The 15,435-nt window shown below is 39.8% G+C and overlaps 1 protein-coding gene across 1 annotated transcript in view; it reads right to left on the reverse strand.

Moving 5' to 3' along the window:
* Positions 1-15,435, reverse strand: part of SCARB2 (scavenger receptor class B member 2) — a 365,930-nt gene that overhangs the window by 49,941 nt on the left and 300,554 nt on the right. The window contains exons 7-8 of the mRNA XM_053703403.1: positions 14,537-14,715; positions 13,437-13,555 (exon numbers count right to left, since the gene is read on the reverse strand). Of these exons, the coding sequence (XP_053559378.1) occupies positions 13,437-13,555; positions 14,537-14,715 (298 nt within the window). The remainder of the gene's footprint in view (positions 1-13,436; positions 13,556-14,536; positions 14,716-15,435) is intronic.

Below are 15,435 nucleotides of genomic sequence, written 5' to 3' on the forward strand. Positions count from 1 at the left end.
ATCATCCTCAGGCTCAGGCATAGGATCATGGTCTTCAGAGGAGACTTCACCCTCAGACACTCAGCCAAGTCAGAGTTTTGTAAGGTTGGTGATAACTGAGCCTGGGGGATGGGACCCTGCGTATTACAGGCAGTGTGAGGTAAATCCCCTGATTTGGGTTTGGGGATAGCCACTAAAATCTCTGTCATAGTCTTTTGAAGACTCTGGAGAAATGTCTGTGGAATCCCCCTGGGCCACAAAAACAGATATGGGCACTAATTGTCTGCCAGGTGTCCTACTGACGGGATAATGACTTGCAAATTTAAGATGTTGGACATAATTAGCACATAACTGGTTAATTTGGTCCACTGGAATAATTTTGCATAATAAACAGTGAAAATGAACTGCAGAAAGTTTTTGAGCTGCAGTATGTTGCCTAGGGGCCTTCTGCAAAATAATAAGCAAAACTGCAGGTATTTGGAAATAAAGATATACTCCAAAATGTTATATTATCAGTGTATTTGCACAAAATACAACAAATAGCCTATAAAAAACACCTCAGAACTGTAGAAGACAGAGAAAGAAGCAAAAGAATTTCTAAAAAACTAAACGTTTTTATTACCCACCCACTCAGCAGCTCCTGTGAAGGTACTCACCCACCTCCTGAACATATAAAGGGTTAAAACTGGACCCAAAAAGCTTGTAAGGACTAAAGACAGGCCCAGAGAAAGTTTTTAGTCACTTGGAGATCCGGTGAAGGAGAGTGAGGAAGAGAGAAAGGGTGCCAAAGGAGGGGGGGGGGCTAAGTCCAGAATGATCTGCAGGCTAAGGCCTGTGAGAAAAAGTCACTAAAACACACTATACACATACTATATTGAATAAAAAATTAAAAAAAACCTTTGATCCCCCTTGTGTCCCCAACCCTAACCATTTCCATCATAAGCTGAACCACTAACTGCATAAGGAAAAAGGAAATTTATGCTTACCTGATAAATTGATTTCTTCTATGATACGACGAGTCCACGGATTCATCCTTTACTTGTGGGATATTATCCTCCTGCTAACAGGAAGTGGCAAAGAGCACCACAGCAGAGCTGTCTATATAGCTAATCCCTTGACACCACCCCCCAGTCATTCGACCGAAGGTATAGGAAGAAAAAGGAGAAACTAAAAGGTACAAAGGTGACTGAAGTTTTAAGCCAAAAAATATAATCTGTTTTAAATAGACAGGGCGGGCCGTGGACTCGTCGTATCATAGAAGAAATCAATTTATCAGGTAAGCATAAATTTCCTTTTCTTCTATAAGATACGACGAGTCCACGGATTCATCCTTTACTTGTGGGATACAATACCAAAGCTACAGGACACGGATGAACGGGAGGGACAAGACAGATACCTAAACAGAAGGCACCACTGCTTGAAGAACTTTTCTCCCAAAAATAGCCTCCGAAGAAGCAAAAGTATCAAATTTGTAAAATTTGTAAAAGGTATGAAGGGAAGACCAAGTCGCAGCCTTACAAATCTGTTCAACAGAAGCATCGTTTTTAAAAGCCCATGTGGAAGCCACCGCTCTAGTGGAATGAGCTGTAATTCTTTCAGGAGGCTGCTGTCCAGCAGTCTCGTATGCCAAACGGATGATGCTTTTCAGCCAAAAAGAAAGATAGGTAACCGTAGCCTTTTGACCTCTACGTTTTCCAGAACAGACAACAGAGAAGATGTTTGACGGAAATCCTTGGTCGCTTGCAAGTAAAGCTTCAAGGCACGAACCACGTCCAAATTATGTAACAGACGCTCCTTCTTAGAAGAAGGGTTAGGACACAGAGAAGGAACAACAATTTCCTGAGTAATATTTTTATTTGAAACAACCTTAGGAAGGAATCCAGGTTTAGTATGCAAAACCACCTTATCAGAATGGAATATAAGATAAGGCGAGTCGCATTGTAACGCAGATAGCTCAGAAACTCTTCGAGCAGAAGAGATAGCTACTAAAAACAGAACTTTCCAAGATAGAAGTTTAATATCTATGGAATGCATGGGTTCAAAAGAAACCCATTGAAGAATATTTAAAACTAAATTCAAACTCCATGGCGGAGCAACAGGTTTAAACACAGGCTTAATTCTAATCCAAGCCTGACAAAACGACTGAACGTCTGGGACATCTGCCAGCTGATTGTGTAGTAAGATTGACAAAGCAGAAATCTGTCCCTTTAAGGAACTAGCTTATAACCCCTTCTCCAATCCTTCTTGGAGAAAGGACAAAATCCTAGGAATCCTGATCTTACTCCATGAGTAGCCTTTGGATTCGCACCAATAAAGATATTTACACCATATCTTATGATAAATTTTCCTAGTTACAGGCTTTCGAGCCTGAATCAAGGTATGACCGACTCAGAGAATCCCCGCTTAGATAAAATCAAGCGTTCAATCTCCAGGCAGTCAGCCGCAGAGAAACTAGATATGGATGTTGGAACGGACCCTGAATGAGAAGGTCCTGTCTCAGTGGCAGTTTCCACGGTGGCAGAGATGACATTTCCACAAGATCTGCATACCAAGTCCTGCGTGGCCACGCAGGCGCTATCAAGATTACCGAAGCCCTCTCCTGTTTGATTCTGGCAATCAGACGAGGAAGGAGAGGAAAAGGAGGAAACACATAAGTCAGGTTGAACGACCACGGTACTGCTAGAGCATCTATCAGTACTGCTTGAGGATCCCTTGATTTGGACCCGTAACAAGGAAGTTTGGCATTCTGACGAGATGCCATCAGATCGGATTCTGGTGTGCCCCATTGATGAATCAATTGTGCAAACACCTCCGGATGGAGCTCCCACTCCCCCGGATGAAAAGTCTGACGATTTAGAAAATCCGCTTCCCAGTTCTCCACTCCTGGGATATAGATTGCTGATAGATGGCAAGAGTGAGTCTCTGCCCATCGAATAATTTTGGAAACCTCTATCATCGCTAGAGAACTCTTTGTTCCCCCTTGATGATTCATATATGCTACAGTCGTGATATTGTCCGACTGGAATCTTATGAATTTGGCCGAAGCCAGCTGAGGCCACGCCTGAAGCTCGTTGAATATCGCTTTCAGTTCTAGAATATTTATTGGAAGTAGGGCCTCCTCCTGAGTCTACACACCCTGAGCCTTCAGGGAATTCCAGACTGCACCCCAGCCCAGGAGGCTGGCGTCCGTCGTCACTATGACCCATGCTGGCCTGCGGAAACACATTCCCTGGGACAGATGATCCTGTGACAACCACAAAAGAAGAGAGTCTCTGATCTCTTGATCCAGATTTATCTGAGGAGATAAATTTGCATAATCCCCATTCCACTGTCTGAGCATGCACAGTTGCAGGGGTCTGAGATGCAAGCGAGCAAACGGAACTATGTCCATTGCCGCTACCATTAGTCCAATTACCTCCATACACTGAGCCACTGATGGCCGAGGAATGGAATGAAGTGCTCGGCAAGTGGTTAAGATCTTTGATTTTCTGACCTCCGTCAGAAAAATTTTCATGTCTACCGAGTCTATCAGAGTTCCTAGGAATGGAATTCTTGTTAGAGGAACAAGTTAACTCTTTTTTATGTTCACTTTCCACCCGTGAGATCTTAAAAAAGCCAACACAATGTCCGTGTGAGATTTGGCTAGATGGTAAGTTGACACCTGAATCAAAATATCGTCCAGATAGGGCGCCACTGCTATGCCCCACGGCCTTAGAACCACCAGAAGGGACCCTAGCACTTTTGTGAAAATTCTGGGAGCTGTGGCCAACCCGAAAGGAAGGGCCACAAACTGGTAATGTTTGTCCAGGAAAGCAAACCTGAGCAACTGGTGATGATCTTTGTGGATAGGAATGTGAAGATATGCATCCTTCAAATCCACGGTGGTCATATATTGACCCTCCTGGATCATTGGTAAAATTGTCCGAATGGTCTCCATCTTGAAGGATGGAACTCTGAGAAATTTGTTTAGAGTTTTGAGATCTAAAATCGGTCTGAAGGTTCCCTCTTTTTTGGGAACCACGAACAGATTGGAGTAAAATCCCTGCTCCTGTTCTACTTTTGGAACTGGGCAGATTACACCCATGGTATATAGGTCTTCTACACAGCGTAAGAACGCCTCTCTTTTTGTCTGGTTTACAGACAAACGTGAAAGATGAAATCTCCCCCTTGGGAGAGAATCTTTGAATTCTAGACGATACCCCTGGGTCACGATTTCTAATGCCCAGGAATCCTGAACGTCTCTTGCCCAAGCCTGAGTGAAGAGAGAAAGTCTGCCCCCTACTAGATCCGGTCCCGGATCGGGGGCTGCCCCTTCATGCTGTCTTGGTAGCAGCAGTGGGCTTTTTGGCCTGTTTACCTTTATTCCAGGTCTGGTTAGGTCTCCAGACTGACTTGGATTGAGCAAAATTCCCCTCCTGCTTTGTGGCAGAGGAGGAAGTAGAGGGTCCACCTTTAAAGTTTCGAAAGGAACGAAAATTATTTTGTTTGGCCCTCATTTTATTTGTCTTGTCCTGAGGAAGGGCATGGCCTTTACCTCCAGTAATGTCGGAAATGATCTCCTTAAGTTTAGGCCCGAATAGGGTCTTACCTTTGAATGGAATAGCTAACAGCTTAGATTTTGATGACACATCAGCAGACCAGGACTTAAGCCATAACGCTCTACGCGCTAAAATGGCAAAACCTGCATTCTTTGCCGCTAATTTAGCCATTTGAAAAGCGGCATCTGTAATAAAAGAATTAGCTAGCTTGAGAGCCTTAATTCTATCCAAAATATCATCTAATAGGGTCTCAACCTTAAGAGACTCCTCTAGAGCCTCAAACCAAAAAGCAGCTGCAGTAGTTACAGGAACAATGCACGCTATAGGTTGTAGAAGAAAACCCTGATGAATAAACAATTTCTTTAGAAGACCCTCTAATTTTTTATCCATAGGATCTTTGAAAGCACAACTGTCCTATATAGGTATAGTTGTACGCTTAGCCAGGGTAGAAATAGCTCCCTCCACCTTAGGGACCGTCTGCCACGAATCCCGAATGGTGTCAGATATGGGAAACATTTTCTTAAAAGTAGGAGGGGGAGAGAACGGAATGCCTGGTCTATCCCATTCCTTAGTAACAATGTCCGAAATCCTCTTAGGGACTGGAAAAACATTAGTGTAAGTAGGGACCTCTAGATATCTATCCATTTTACACAATTTCTCTGGTGGTATTACAATAGGGTCAAAATCATCCAGAGTCGCTAAAACCTCCCTGAGTAACAAGCGGAGGTATTCAAGCTTAAACTTAAAGGCCGTCATATCTGAGTCTGTTTGAGGGAACATCTTTTCTGAATCAGAAAGCTCTCCCTCAGACAGCAATTCCCCCACCCCCAAATCAGAACACTGTGAGGGTACTTCGGAGATGGCCAATAAAGCTTGGCGTCGCTTGGGCAGGCGTTAAAGGTTGTGACACTTGGGGAGAAGTAGATGGCATAAACTGATTCTCTTCTGACTGAGAATCATCCTGAGACATACTTTTATCAGCTAAAATATGTTCTTTGCAATGTAAGGCCCTTTCAGTACATGAGGGACACATTTTAAGTGGGGGTTCCACAATGGCTTCTAAACACATGGAACATTGGCTTTTCTCAATGTCAGACATGTTAAAACAGGCTAGTAATAACTACAAACAGACTTGAAAACACTTTATTTTGTGAAAAAAAATAACAATCTGAAAAAACGGTACTGCGCCTTTAAGAGAAAAAAAGCATACAATTTTTCCAAAACTGCTTTAAAACGATAAAATTATCACAATTTTATGATAAATGCATCCCAACTTGTCAGCTAAGTTTGCCCCACAAGGAAAGGAATACTTAACCCTTAAGACCAAAAAACGTTGTGCTAAAAAACGTTAAATTCAAACAAAAACACCCCCTGCACCTCGCCACAGCCCTGCTGTGGCGCCTACCTGCCCTCAGGGGTCTGCAAAATCGGATTAACCCTTTGATTAGGCCCAAACTGTCTCTGAAAGGCCCACCAGAGTTGGAGCTTGCTGCTTGTCTGGTGTAAAACAACTGCTCAACTGAGGCGTGAAAATAGGCCCCGCCCATCTCACTCAATGTCTCACAGCCTAAAATAACCGCACCAGAGCGGTCTAAAACCTAGCCATGTGGGTTCATATACCCATTTAGTGAAGCCATGTGTACCCTCCATTTATAAAATAAAGTAAAAAAACGTTTGCCATAAAAAACGTTATCTTTCACTCCCAACATATAAACGTTTGCCCACAAACATCATATCATTAGTGTCAACCATTTTTTTATAGCCCAATATACAGGTCCAGTAATACCCCTCTCTTATGCATTGGGATTACTGCTTACCCTTTCCCTCATGGGGATACTGTCAGCCAATTCTGAAATAACACAGTCTCTCCAGAAAAAAATGACTGAACATACCTCAATGCTTGTAGCATGAAAACCGTTCCTCACACTGAAGTTTCTTAAGTACTCCTCAGCCATTCTGTGGGAACTACTCTGGATCTTGGTAACAACTGCTAAGATCATCAGTCTCCAGGCAGAAGTCTTCATCCAAAAAATAGCACTCACCGGTACCATTTAAAATAAAAAAGTCTTGCTTGAAGAAAATAAAAACTAACATTTTATCACCTCTTTCACTTTACCCTTCCTATTACTTAGAGTAGGCAAAAAGAATGACTGGGGGTGGAGTCAAGGGAGGAGCTATATAGACAGCTATGCTGTGGTGCTCTTTGCCACTTCCTGTTAGCAGGAGGATAATATCCCACAAGTAAAGGATGAATCCGTGGACTCGTCGTATCTTATAGAAGAAATAGTGATTTTCTTAAAAAGTCAGTGTAGCTTTTTTGTTCTGTGAGGATATTTGTGTGTTATTTGTGTGTTAAACACATACAGTAGGTAAAGCACAACATGTAAAGGCTGAGAACCCCCAACAGCCATATTCCGCTGAAAAAATTAATCCACAACCCAAAAAAATAAGTTTATTTTCATTTTGAAAGAAAAAACTTAAATCAAAAGCAGAATAATCAAACTGAAACAGCTGCCTGAAGAACTTTTCTACCAAAAACTGCTTCCGAAGAAGCAAATACATCAAAAAGTAAATGTATGCAAAGAGGACCAAGTTGCCGCTTTGCAAATCTGATCAACTGAAGCTTCATTCTTAAAAGCCCATGAAGTGGAGACTGATCTAGTAGAATGAGCTGTAATTCTCTGAGGCGGGGTCTGACCCGACTCCAAATAAGCTTGATGAATCAAAAGTTTCAACCAAGAAGCCAAGGAAATAGCAGAAGCCTTCTGACCTTTCCTAGGACCAGAAAATAAAACAAATAGACTGGAAGTCTTCCTGAAATTTTTAGTAGCTTCCACATAATATTTCAAAGCTCTTACCACAGCCAAAGAATGTAAGGATCTCTCCAAAGAATTCTTAGGATTAGGACATAAGGAAGGAACAACAATTTCTCTACTAATGTTGTTAGAATTCACAACTTTAGGTAAAAATTTAAAAGAAGTCCGCAAAACTGCCTTATCCTGATGAAAAATCAGAAAAGGAGACTCACAAGAAAGAGCAGATAGCTCAGAAACTCTTCTAGCAGAAGAGATAGCCAACAGGAACAACACTTTCCAAGAAAGTAGTTTAATGTCCAAAGAATGCATAGGTTCAAATGGAGGAGCCTGTAAAGCCTTCAGAACCAAATGAAGACTCCAAGAAGGAGAAATTGACTTAATGACAGGCTTAATACGAATTAAAGCCTGTACAAAACAGTGAATATCAGGAAGTATAGCAATCTTTTGTAAAATAAAACAGAAAGAGCAGAGATTTGTCCTTTCAAGGAACTTGCAGACAAACCCTTATCCAAACCATCCTGAAGAAACTGTAAAATTCTAGGAATTCTAAAAGAATGCCAGGAGAATTTATGAGAACACCATGAAATGTAAGTCTTCCAAACTCTATAATAAATCTTTCTAGAAACAGATTTACGAGCTTGCAACATAGTATTAATCACGGAGTCAGAGAAACCACTATGACTTAGAACTAAGCGTTCAATCTCCATACCTTCAAATTTAATGATTTGAGATCCTGATGGAAAAATGGACCTTGAGATAGTAGGTCCGGCCGTAACGGAAGTGGCCAAGGCGGGCAACTGGACATCCGAACCAGATCTGCATACCAAAACCTGTGTGGCCATGCTGGAGCCACCAGCAACACAAAAGACTGTTCCATGATGATTTTGGAGATCACTCTTGGAAGAAGAACTAGAGGCGGGAAGATGTAAGCAGGATGATAACACCAAGGAAGTGTCAACGCATCCACTGCTTCCGCCAGAACATCCCTGGACCTGGATAGATATCTGGGAAGTTTCTTGTTTAGATGAGAGGCCATGAGATCTATCTCTGGAAGACCCCACATCTGAACAATCTGAGAAAACACATCTGGATGGAGAGACCACTCCCCTGGATGTAAAGTCTGGCGGCTGAGATAATCCGCCTCCCAATTGTCTACACCTGGGATATGCACCACAGAGATTAGACAGGAGCTGGATTCCGCTCCAAGCAAGTATCCGAGATACTTCTTTCATAGCTTGGGGACTGTGAGTCCCACCCTGATGATTGACATAAGTCACAGTTGTGATATTGTCTGTCTGAAAACAAATGAACGATTCTCTCTTTAGCAGAGGCCAGAACTGAAGAGCCCTGAGAATAGCAAGGAGTTCTAAAATATTTATTGGTAATCTCGCCTCTTGAGATTTCCAAACCCCTTGTGCTGTCAGAGATCCCCAAACAGCTCCCCAACCTGAAAGACTCGCATCTGTTGAGATCACAGTCCAGGTTGGCCGAACAAAAGAAGCCCCTTGAACCAAACGATGGTGATCTATCCACCATGTCAGAGAGTGTCGTACATTGGGATTCAAGGAAATTAATTGTGATATCTTTGTATAATCCCTGCACCATTGATTCAGCATACAAAGCTGTAGAGGTCTCATGTGAAAACGAGCAAAGGGGATCGCGTCCGATGCTGCAGTCATGAGACCTAAAACTTCCATGCACATAGCCACTGAAGGGAATGACTGAGACTGAAGGTGCAGGCATGCTGCGACCAATTTTAAACGTCTCTTGTCTGTTAGAGACAGAGTCATGGACACTGAATCTATCTGGAAGCCTAAAAAGGTGACCCTTGTCTGAGGAATCAAGAAACTTTTTGGTAAATTGATCCTCCAACCATGTTTCCGAAGAAACAACACTAGTTGACTCGTGTGAGATTCTGCAGTACGTAAAGACTGAGCTAGTACCAAGATATCGTCCAAATAAGGAAACACTGCAATACCCTGTTCTCTGATTACAGATAGTAGGGCACCCAGAACCTTTGAAAAGATTCTTGGAGCTGTTGCTAGGCCAAATAGAAGAGCAACAAATTGGTAATGCCTGTCTAGAAAAGAGAATCTCAGAAACTGAAAGTGTTCTGGATGAATCGGAATATGAAGGTATGCATCCTGCAAGTCTATTGTGGACATATAATGTCCTCGCTGAACAAAAGGCAGAATAGTCCTTATAGTCACCATCTTGAAAGTTGGTACTCTTACATAACAATTCAAAATTTTTAGATCCAGAACTGGTCTGAATACATTTTCTTTCTTTGGGACAATGAATAGGTTTGAATAAAACCCCAAACCTTGTTCCTGAGGAGGAACTAGCATGATTACCCCTGAAGACTCCAGGTCTGAAACACACTTCAGAAAAGCCTGAGCTTTTACTAGATTCACAGGGATGCGTGAGAGAAAAAATCTTCACACAGGAGGTCTTACTCTGAATCCTATTCGATACCCTTGAGAGACAATGCTCTGAATCCAATGATTTTGGACAGATTTTATCCAAAAATCCTTGAAAAACCTTAATCTGCCCCCTACCAGCTGAGCTGGAATGAGGGCCACACCTTCATGCGGAAATAGGGGCTGACTTTGGTTTATTAAATGGCTTGGATTTATTCCAATTTGAGGAAGGCTTCCAATTGGAAGCAGATTCCTTGCGGGGAGGATCGAGTTTTTGTTCCTTATTCTGACGAAAGGAACAAAAACGGTTAGAAGCCCTAGATTTACCCTTAGGTTTTTTATCCTGAGGCAAAAAAACTCCTTTTCCCCCAGTGATAGTTGAAATAATGGAATCCAACTGAGAACCAAATAAATTATTACCTTGGAAAGAAAAAGATAGTGATCTAGATTTAGATGTCATATCAGCATTCCAAGACTTAAGCCACAAAGCTCTTCTAGCTAATATAGCTAAAGACATGGATCTAACATCAATTTTGATAATATCAAAAATGGCATCACAAATAAAATGATTAGCATGTTGCAGTAAGCGAATAACGCTAGATATGTCAGAATCCAATTCATGTTGCGCTAAATTTTCCAACCAGAAAGTTGATGCAGTCGCAACATCAGCCAAAGAAATAGCAGGTCTGAGAAGATGACCTGAATATAAATAGGCCTTCCTTAGATAAGATTCAAGCTTCCTATCTAAAGGATCCTTAAAGGAAGTGCTATCTTCCATAGGAATAGTGGTACGTTTAGAAAGGGTAGAAATAGCCCCATAAACTTTGGGGATTTTTTCCCAAAACTCTATAGATTTTTCTGGTAAAGGATACAATTTTTTAAACCTTGAAGAAGGAATAAAAGAAGTACCTGGCTTATTCCATTCCCTAGAAATCATATCAGAAATAGCCTCAGGAATGGGAAAAACCCCTGGAGAAACCACAGGAGGTTTAAAAACAGCATTTAAACGTTTATTAGACTGAACGTCAATAGGACTGTTTACCTCAATATCCAAAGTAATTAACACTTCTTTTAATAAAGAACGCATATACTCAATTTTAAATAAATAAGTAGATTTGTCAGTGTCAATGTCTGAGGAAGGATCTTCTGAATCAGATAGATCCTCATCAGAAGAGGATAAATTATTATGTTGTTGGTCAGTTGAAATTTCATCAGCTAAATGAGAAGTTTTAAAAGACCTTTTTCGTTTATTAGGAGGTGGAAATGCAGACAAAGCCTTCATAATAGAATCAGAAACAAATTCTTTAAAATTTACAGGTATATCATGCACATTAGAAGTTGAAGGAACTGCAACTGGCAATGTACTATTACTGATGGAAACACTATCTGCATGTAAAAGTTTATTATGACAACTATTACAAATGACATTCGGTGGAATAATTTCTACAATTTTACAACAAATGCACTTAGCTTTGGTAGAACCGATGTCAGGCAGCAATGTTCAGCAGAAACTTCTGAGGCAGGATCAGATTGGGACATCTTGCACAATGTAAGAGAAAAAACAACATATAAAGCAAAATTATCTATTTCCTTAAATGACAGTTTCAGGAATGGGAAAAAATGCAATATCATAGGCCTCTGATAGTAAAAAGCAAGAGGCAAACATACAAGGGGTATTGAAATAATGAAAAGTTTGGCGCCAAGTATGACGCACAACGTAACGTAAACTCCTTTTTTGGCGCCAAAAATACCGGAAATGACACACTTGCGTCACTAATGACTCCGCCGTGTGAAAGGTCTCGGCATCACGTATGACGCCGGAAATGACGAAGTAGCGTCATAAACATATTTTTTCGCGCCAAAAATTACGCAATAAAGTTTAGCATTTGACGCAACCGCGGGCCTAATACCCGCAATTGCAAAAAGTAGTCAATTGAAAAAAGACTAAACCCCAGGTAAGAAAAAAAATTCTTAAAAATGTTTACATTCCCCAAATATGAAACTGACAGTCTGCAGAAGGAAATACATTAACCTGACTCATGGCAAATATAAGTACAATAAATATATTTAGAACTTTATATAAATGCATAAAGTGCCAAACCATAGCTGAGAGTGTCTTAAGTAATGAAAACATACTTACCAAAAGACACCCATCCACATATAGCAGATAGCCAAACCAGTACTAAAACAGTTATTAGTAGAGGTAATGGTAAATTGAGAGTATATCGTCGATCTGAAAAGGGAGGTAGGAGATGAATCTCTACGACCGATAACAGAGAACCTATGAAATAGACCCCCGTTAGGGAAATCATCGTATTCAAATAAGTGATACTCCTTTCACGTCCCTCTGACATTCGCTGTACTCTGAGAGGAATCGGGCTTCAACAATGCTAAGAAGCGCATATCAACGTAGAAATCTTAGCAATAACTTACTTCACCACCTCCATAGGAGGCAAAGTTTGTAAAACAGTATTGTGGGTGTGGTGAGTGGTGTATTTATAGGCATTTTGAGGTTTGGGAAACTTTGCCCCTCCTGGTAGGATTGTATATCCCATATGTCACTAGCTCATGGACTCTTGCCAATTACATGAAAGAAATTAAGTGTTATGGAAACCTATGGAATCTCCTCATCTTACAAAAAAATTATCACTATTAATATACAGATGCAAACTCTATGTACTATTACAGACAATGCCACCCATGAAGTTAAATAGAAATGTCATGCAGAGGTCACTGTAATGTTATTAAGTCTAACCAGTAGCTTTGATCAAACAAGAACATCGCACCAACCTACTTCCTGAACTACAGCACTTGAAATCAAATAATGTTCATGTTATATATATTATATCAATGATATGATTCAAAGGGTTAAATGTGAGCTCTTACACTGTATGACATATGATCCATGATGACATATATTGTAAGCCATATGATCTCTAAAGTATATTGTATGGCATATAAGCAGTGATGACGTATATTGTATGACATATAATCAGTGATGACGTATATTGTATGGCATATAATCAGTGATGACGTATATTGTATGACATATAATCAGTGATGACGTATATTGTATGACATATAATCAGTGATGACGTATATTGTATGACATATAATCAGTGATGATGTATATTGTATGGCATATGATCAGTGATGATGTATATTGTATGGCATATGATCAGTGATGACGTATATTGTATGGCATATAATCAGTGATGACATATATTGTATGGCATATAATCAGTGATGATGTATATTGTATGACATATAATCAGTGATGACGTATATTGTATGACATATAATCAGTGATGACATATATTGTATGGCATATAATCAGTGATGATGTATATTGTATGGCATATGATCAGTGATGATGTATATTGTATGGCAAATGATCAGTGATGTTGTTTATTGTATGGCATATAATCAGTGATGTCATATTTTGTATGCTGTATGATTAATGTTATAAAGCAATATCATCAGTGACATCAACGAAAGTAGAATGTTTCAAATATCCTGTGCATTTGGCTGATACCATTAACAAGCATTTGTTTTTATCGAGTTTCATTGAGATACTTTTTTTGCCAGAAAATAACTATGCTTAAAAAGACAATTAAGTTCCCATTGGTTACACTTGTAAACACATGTAAACAACCATTTCCAACAATTATTGATCATCTTACCGGACTGATATCCAGGAACGTTTCGTGATCTTCTTTCTTTGGATTCATGCCTACTATGCTTTTAACAATTGATTCATCAGCTTGGTAAAAGTGAGGAGAAGACAGAATAATAGGTGCACCTGTAAAACAATGAAAATAAATCAATAATAGTGTATGAATAAATCAGTGGCTTCCTAAATATTCTAATAGTATTGAATAATCTAAGAAATATAAGGCATACTATTAGAATGTGTCTAATCACATGTAAATTCACATTGGTTATACCTGCTCTGAACAGGATTGTATTGGCCTAGGGCCCCAGGGGTCAGCAACCTTCGGCTCCCAGATGTTTTGGAACTACATTTCCCACGATGCTGAGACACTCTTTAGGCTATCTGAGCATCATGGGAAATGTAGTTACAAAACATCTGGGAGCCGAAGGTTGCTGACCCCTGGGCCAAGGGAATGTCACTATGTTGGAGCTGGTTGTTCAGTTTTATAAATAAACGATTTAAGACTGGAGGACATAGTGATGTGGAGAATACAGCAGTGTGACTGATTTGTGGCACTGTGCAGGACCGGTAGCTTTGGAGGGATTGGAGAGACAGCTAGCCAATCACTGCTTGCCAGGAAGTATGCTTAAAGGGACATTGTACTCAAACATTTTCTATCATGCATATAAAAGAGCAGCATTGCGGCATGTTGAAAATATTTCTGGTGTACGGACTACTAATTCTTGCACTGACTACCTAGTCTCACTGGCTGATAAGGACAACAGACTCTGCTTTGCATGTTTGTGATTGGGCAGCTGACAGCCTAGCAAAAGAATGGAGGAGATTGTGCCAAAGAATAGCCTGTCTGTGACACTTATTAATTAAACAGGACAATCCTGATAAAAACGGGACACTTATTTAATGTTTTAGCTGTTTTATTCATTTTCACTACAAATCTTTTTTCCAATTTTGTTGTAAAACCAATAACAAAGATGTTAAAACTTGAGAGTTATGTAAACAGGACAATCCTGGTAAAAACAAACACTTGAGAGTCATGTACTTTATTCCACCATAAAGAAGTATACTTGAAGCATTTGTTTGTCTAAAATATCATGATAACCTGTTTACCTTGTTTACAGGCGCTGACATTCAGAAGACCAGATGGAAGACAGTTTCCTGCAGGGACACAAAAACCTGCATTATCAGGATTGATAGATACGTTGGCAAATACATCAGCTGGTATAGAAAAGCGAAAGGCTTGGATATCCTTAACAATCTCACTGTGTTCATAAACAGCATACAGGGATCTGGAAAAAAATGTGCAGAGAACCCAATTTACATTACATAAACATGAGAGTTTTATTAGTAACAATTAATTTTATAGAATTAAAGGGACATGAAACACTTTAAAGGGACACTGAACCCAATTTTTTTTGTACTTTAGATCATTTTATTTAATTGTATTTGATTGTATTTAGTTTAGGGAATTAATTAAATTATAGTGTAGTGTTAGGTGTAACTGTAACTTAGGTTAGGTTTTATTTTACAGGTATATTTGTATTTATATTAGCTAGGTAGTTATTAAATAGTTAATAACTATTTAATAACTATTGTACCTAAATAAAATAAATAAAAACTTGCCTGTAAAATAAAAATAAACCCTAAGCTAGCGACAATGTAACTATTAATTTTATTGTAGCTAGCTTAGGGTTTATTTTACAGGTATTTTGTTTTAAATAGGAATAATTTATTTAATGATAGGAATATTTATTTAGATTTATTTAAATTATATTTAAGTTAGGGGGTGTTAGGGTTAGACTTAGGTTTAGGGGTTAATAAATGTAATATAGTGGTGGCGACGTTGGGGGCAGCAGATTAGGGGTTAATAAATGTAGGTAGGTGACGGCGGTGTAGGGGGGCAGATTAGGTGTTAATAAGTATCATGTAGGTGGCGGTGGACTCCGGGAGCGGCGGTTTAGGGGTTAAACACTTTATTTAGTTGCGGCGGGGTCCGTGAGCAGCGGTTT

Source organism: Bombina bombina, chromosome 2 (assembly GCF_027579735.1).
Source record: "Bombina bombina isolate aBomBom1 chromosome 2, aBomBom1.pri, whole genome shotgun sequence".
Taxonomy (NCBI): Eukaryota; Metazoa; Chordata; class Amphibia; order Anura; family Bombinatoridae; genus Bombina; species Bombina bombina.